The 6798-nt window shown below is 46.6% G+C and overlaps 1 protein-coding gene across 1 annotated transcript; it reads right to left on the bottom strand.

Moving 5' to 3' along the window:
• Positions 1–540: 540 nt before the first annotated feature.
• LOC123107558 (L-gulonolactone oxidase 2-like) lies at positions 541–2630 on the bottom strand. The gene has a single exon (XM_044529531.1). The coding sequence runs from the start codon at positions 2628–2630 to the stop codon at positions 873–875; it is 1758 nt and encodes a 585-aa protein (XP_044385466.1). The 3' UTR covers positions 541–872.
• Between the last annotated feature and the right edge of the window lie 4168 nt (positions 2631–6798).

The following is a 6798-nucleotide window of genomic DNA, read 5'->3' as shown; positions in this document are numbered from 1 at the left end:
ACGATCCGACCACTGCTACTACAAGTTCCTAGGTTTAAAAAAATTGCTCCGTCGAGGCGGAGGCCCTGAAACGGCATCGAACTATGTTCACGGTGCGCCGGCAGTGGATGCAGGAGAAAGAAGAATTTTGGCACTCCTATGGATTTGAATGTAATTTTATTTTTCTGTAAGGGTGTTTTTGTAAGGATGTGTGATACTTAATATATAGTCCTAGGCCTTGTCGCAAAAAAAACTGCTAAGGATGCTACAACTGCTCTGAAATCAATAAGTAGCTACTATTTTATTTTTTTTAATGCTAGCTTTCATCCTAAGATAAGATTAGGAATGGCTAATCGGAATTAGAGAGGGAGATTTCAAGTTAGTTCTTAAGGGCCAATTCTACTATCTGCATGCTTTAATCAGCAAGGTTTCCAAACACCACCATACCGGTTCATGCCCAGGAAAACTAAAGCTACAAACACATCTAATTTTTTATTTACTGTCAAAAACGCTCTTATATTATGTGACGGATGGAGTATTTAATACTCATCTTTCTTCCAATAATCTGCAATAAACTGATGCCATACACTTATGGGGAAATCTACTGCATTCTTACATTGAAAGATCTGCATCAAATCATACGGCAGGCTACAACATTCAACCGTTGGACAGGTGGATGGCTCGGTGTCTGTTCCCAAAGTATAATTGACAAACAAGAAACTAAAACATCATTATTGGATAGATAGATTGATACGTAGTTGGCAATAGTACCTACCTAGTTCACATATATATCCTCGTATATACCAAGGAAAAGCAAATCATTATTTTTCAGGTCCGACAAGCAACCAGAAACGAGCGTGGTGCAATGTACGGCTCTGCCAAATTTGACGTCCTTAGTAATCCTTAAAGAATGAGCACACACGAGCCTCCTTGTACACCTTCCCTGGCCTGCAGAAGTAGCCTTGCTCCGGAGCACAGTGCGAGTTGTTGGAGCAGACGCAGAGTCCTTCAATGGCACAACGCTTTTTGATGATGTTGGGACTTCCATTGATACCAAGAACCTTGTCAGTCCACTCATTGGAGAAGAGCCCCTCTGGATCGTACCTATCTTTCACCTTAAGAAACTCATGGACTTTTGGGTACTTCGCGATGGCACCATCGAAGGCAAAATTGCGGCTCTTACCCCAGTGCGGGATGCCGCCGTACTTACGCAGCGCCATTTGCTCGATCTCGTCTACCACATCGGCATGCGCACGCGGCATGTCTTCGGTGTGGCTCCGGTAATAGATGATGTCGACACCGATCGAGTCCTCCGGCTTGCCAAGATAAGCGGATGACGCCTTCACGTATCGTAGGAGCACGCCTATCCTGGCGTCGACAGAAGAACAAAACAAGTCCGGATTGAGGTTCCTGAGACGTTGCATGTCGGCGATGAATGCCGGTGCCTTGGACAGTGGGACACTAAAGCCGGAGTTGTCGAAGAAGGAGCCTCGGATACGCGGGTCCCAGGCGCAGGAAGTGAGGAGTCCATCCTCTGGGCTATTGAGACACGGGCCGGACGCCTGGATGCGGTGCTGGTACCCCACCACCGGATATCCCGTGAAGGAGACGCCGTCGTTGGTGAATATATTCAGCCGCTCCGACGCGGCCGCCTGCTGCTGCGCCGCCTCGCACCGGGCGGTGTCGGTGCCATTCTCCTGCAGCCGCTCTTCGGCGGCTCTTGCATCGATGAGCTCGCGCGTGGGGGTGGTGCGAAAAAGGGGCAAGTCGTAGAGGCCGTTGCCCGGGGTGGAGACGTCGACGCGGTCGTCCTGGCGGTAGATCACCTTGCCCTGGTGAGGCAGCCACGTTATGTCGCCGTATTCATGAAGATGACCCCACCGGGCTACCTGCTCTTGGAAGTCCGAGTCGTCGCGCTTCACCATCGTCACCGACCGCTTGAACAACGGCTGCATGGCCAGAGTCACATGAGAGATGACGCCGAGAACCCCAAGGGAGACCTTCGCCGCGTCCAGGTCCGGGTGGTCAGCCCCGAGCTCCCTCACCATGGCGAACCCCTCGCTCGCCGGCGCCGGAGTTACGATCCTCAGCCCGACCACGTACTCGTGCGCGCCGCCTCCCTTTCCCCACAGCGAGCTCCCGTGCGCTCCCGTGCTCAAGAGGCCCCCGATGGTGAGGCCGTGCCAGTACGGCGAGTGCGGCAGGGACAGCCCCGCGGCGGCAGCGGCCTCGACCAGGTCCCGGAGGAGCATGCCGCTCTCCACCGTCATGAGCCGCTTCGCTGCATCGACGCACACCGTCCGGTTGAGCCAAGCCGTGCTTATGATGGTGCCGTCGTCGCCGCCGGGGCACGCCAGCTTGGGAATGCTGTGGGAGTGCTTGGTGGCCACCCTCACCTTCTGTTTCGTGGACGCCACGGCTGCCACGGCCGCGACGAGCTCCTGCTCGGTCCGCGGGTAGGTGACCTTGGCCGCGCGGCAGATGGTGCGGTCCGTGAAGGAGCCGTACGTGTTGGTGATCGTGCAGTTGGACGTGCCATGCGTGCACATCACCGGGTCCGGCGGAGGGCTGCAGCCGGCGAGCTGGAGGAGGACTCCTAGCGAGAGAACCACCAGCAAGCTTTCCATTGCTCTTTTTTGCCCTAGTGACATTGATTTTTCCCTTGACTGGATACCTGTACTGCAGCCTGGGGTTGTAGCCAATAGAGACAAGCTAGGCCTTAAATAGGCATAAGGTCATGGTCTCGCGGCGTGGTGCATGCATGCATAACTTGGATCCTACTCAAGTTGGAGTCTGACTTCACTATATAAACCTTGCCCGTTTACGTGCGAATATGAGTTCAATATAAGTGAACCCACAGAGAAGCTCGCTGTGCGCAGACTAACGAATGGACGCAAGAGGTGCCATCTTAATTTTCTACATATATGCATGCGAGTTGTGTTTCTAAGGGCTAAAGGGCTTGTATCGCTAAAAACATTGTCAACAAGGTTATCCTCTAGGTTTGCTGTCTTTTTCTGGGTGGTTGTAGGTCAAGGCTTCGAACTCAAAGGAACAAAACGTTTAGTCTACTCTGTGTTAGCGTGATCGTGTGTTTTTTCATCCATCTAGCTGGAAAAAATATAAAAAGAAGGCATTCGCCCGGCTTTAGATTACTGGAGCCCTTAACAGTTGACGTTACAACATCAAAATTACATGTATGCCACAAATTTCCATCACCCAGGTACAGGATTTTCCTAAGGGCCAAAGTGCTTGTATCGCCAAAAACTTCGCCACCAACGTTATCCTGTCTTTTCTGGGTGGTTGCAAGTCAAGGCCTCCAAGTCAAAGAAACAAAAAGCTCTATGATAGCATAATAGTGTGGTTTTCAATCCATCTGGCTGAAAGTTTGTTTTTTAGAAAGAAGGCATCTACCCAGCTTTAAATTAACAAATCCCTTAACAGTTGACACTACAATATCAAAACTACATATATGTCGCATAATTTGTTTAGCCGGATTTTCCTAATTAAAGCCAAAGGGCTTGTATCACTAAGAACTTCATCAACGACCTTATCCTCTAGGTTGGCTATCTTTTATGGGTGGTTGCAGGTCAATGCTTCGAAATCAAAAATCAAAAGGTCCACTGAACTATGTGTTAGCATGATTGTGCGGTTCCCACCCATCTAGCTAAGAGCTTTTTTTCAGAAAGAAGGCATACATCCGGCTTTAAATTAATGGCCCTTAACGGTTGATATTATAACATCAAAATTGCATGCATGTCACAAAGTTTCGTCGGCAGGGCTTTCCTAAGGGCGGCTAAAGGGCTTGTATCACCAAAACTTAGTCAACAATGGTATCCTCTAGGTTGGGTGTCTTTTCTAGGTGGTTACAGGTCAAGGCTTGGAAATTAAAGGAACAAAAATATTGAGTCAAATCTATGTTAGCATAATTATGTAGTTTTCCATCCATCTTGCATGCTAAAAGTCTATTTTTTAGGAAGAATGCATCAACCCGGCTTTAAATGAATGAAGTCGTTAACCTTGAGATTACAACATTGAAATTGCAGGTATGTCACAAAATTTTGTTAGCTGGATTTTCTTAAGGGCTTAAGGCTTGTAATTGTATCACTAGAAACTTCATCTACAATGTTATCCTCTAGGTCAGGTCCGGCCCTGAGGGGGGGGCAGGGGGGGCCGCCCCGGGCCCCCAAGATCAGGGGGCCCTCCCGAGGTATATGCACTTAGCCCATGGGCCATGCCCAGCGAGGCTGACGAGCAGATCTTCGGAGGTAGCCCTTCCTTCGATCATGCAGAGAGGCAACCTTCCTAGGATCGCGACTTTCCCCATCGATGTGTACCCCGTTTGTACCTTTAAATTCAGATCACTATTCCATATTAACAGCCCCTGATCTCGCTCTTCCTGTTTCTTTTGCCAGCGGCGGTCACCGAACCGATTTATTAATCTAAGGCTGAGGGGATTCCTATTCTGGGGCCTGATCATCCGAATCCAATACACATAGTCGAGCACCTCCGCTAGGGCCTGACGTCAATTCATATTGTATCATCATTGAGCGTCGGTCGTCCGATTACCGACGCCGAGTCAACCGATCCCAGGTGCATCATGTTACCATTCCTCGCTTGAACTAACTAATTTATTTCTGCATAATAACTTGCGCCATTCAACATATAAATATGGATTTAGGGTTTATTTACGTGTTTATTCAGAGCATTCTATATTTATGTCCAGATTTATTAGATCCTCTTGAATTTTGACCCTAAAGCCGTTTAGATTTAACTCATAAAAATGATTCATATGCCAAAAAGTATATCATTGGATCAGTATTCTAAGGATGTTTTCTACGATTTCGTGAGATATAACACATGGTTTATTTGTCAATTTTTAGGTCAAAAATATGTTCAAAAATCGAAGGCGACCAATAAACCCAGACAATGAAAGTACCATGTCGAGCACACAGTGCCAGAATTATAAGGACTCGTCCTGATCGCACACTTGTGGATCTCACAAGAGGATCACCTACACGCCATGGCACAAACCATGTTATGGCGGCAGGTATACAAGCATAAGTGAGCTCATTATAAATCTCGTATCCATTATGATTGTCATAATGTTTATATAAGATAAGGGGCCTGAGTTTTAGTTTCGCCCCGGGCCCCCAAAATCTCAGGACCGGCCCTGCTCTAGGTTGGCTAACTTTTTTTGGTTGGTTGCAAGTCAAGGCTTCGGCGTCAAAGAAACAAAACACCTAGTCAAATATGTGTTAGCGTAATTGTGCGGTTTTCCGTTCGTCATGCTTAAAGCTTTCTTTAGATAGAAGACGGCCGACGGTCTTCAAATTAATGAAGCCCTTAAAAGTTGACATTACAACAAATCAGAAAGAAAAGTAAACGACGAGATACAAAGGTGCTAACGAAGCATCAACAAAGACGCCGATTACAACATGGAAAATATAGTTTCATAAACTATGGTTTCATATTTTATTCATTTGGTATCTTCATTGTTAATATCCTTTCCTATAAACTTGGTCAAACATAGAGATATTGAACATCTGAGAAAAATTATATACCTAACATTTTGGATAGAGGAAATACTACCTAATAATAAATTAAGTTGCCTGCAAACAAAATCAAGTAACATGCATGTGACAAGGATGACTAACATGCAAACTTATAGCCTCAATCCTTATCCAATAAGGTGGCGTTCTGAAGGTCAGTTTGACCTCTTCTAGTTTTGGTGATTGACACAGTTCACTCCTTGGCTTGATTTGTACACGAGTTAACAGTTAATCGGACTTGATGGATATCACTCTATTTAATGTGACTTGCGGAACTCGTTCTGGTCTTGTAGTCTTGGTCTCTATGTTTCATACGACCTCGCAAACATGTGTCTTCCGAGTCTTCAACGCACTTCCTAGAATAACTTTGGCCCACTGCAGGGAAAACTTCCTTAGAAACAATGGTGATGTGTATATTAGAGAAACCAAATGTATATGTGATTCATATGTCATAATTTAGGCATGGAAATGCCCTGCTTGTCCCCATCTATCTGATATGATGTGTAATTGAGCTATTTGTGCAGCAATTCTGTGTTTTGCATGTGCCACCTTATCACACAGAAAGCCGCTTTTACTCTCCATCCCTCTTGGCCTGCCATGTGTGTGTGACTCAGGGTGGGACACATGCTAACTAAACGGATACGAGCTGAAAATGTTATGAGTAGCAAACAACATTTGATCTCAACTGAATCCAAGTCCATTTGTGCAAACTATTGTATGCTCACCAGCCCGGCAGCAACTAGCTTGTTGGATACTGCGGTGTGGAAGCCTTTCCGTGAGACATACACCCTCCATCTCATAATGTACTACCATCAGTGGTGGATCTAGGGGTGGGGTCGTAGGGGGCATGGTCCCCACAAAAAAATTGCAAATTTACTTTTACTAGTGCATACTTATGTACAATATATACTCATTTTTTTGTGCTGTTCAACCATCATTGCCCGTGCTTGCCTCCATGTTGGTAGAATTCTAGATCCGCCATTGACTACCATCTTATATTATGAGACGGAGAGAGTACAACCTATGGAGTAACAACATGCTGCACTCCCCACTGGAGAAGCGCACTTGCTGGACAACGTAGGTAAATACGGGTATATACTATCCGGTTCTGATGAACACACTGCCCGTCTCCTCACTTATGATTTGCCAAATCTTGCCACAAATTTTCAGTTGACGGCACTAATTTCGATCAGCTCAAGCGACAACATAGAGACCAGTTGCACCTCCTTCCCCACTGCTTCCCAAATCCCATCACATGTGTATGGTCATC

This window comes from Triticum aestivum, chromosome 5A (assembly GCF_018294505.1).
Source record: "Triticum aestivum cultivar Chinese Spring chromosome 5A, IWGSC CS RefSeq v2.1, whole genome shotgun sequence".
NCBI lineage: Eukaryota > Viridiplantae > Streptophyta > Magnoliopsida > Poales > Poaceae > Triticum > Triticum aestivum.
The sequence above is the reverse complement of the archived record's forward strand: the minus strand, read 5'-3'. Positions and strand labels throughout refer to the sequence as shown.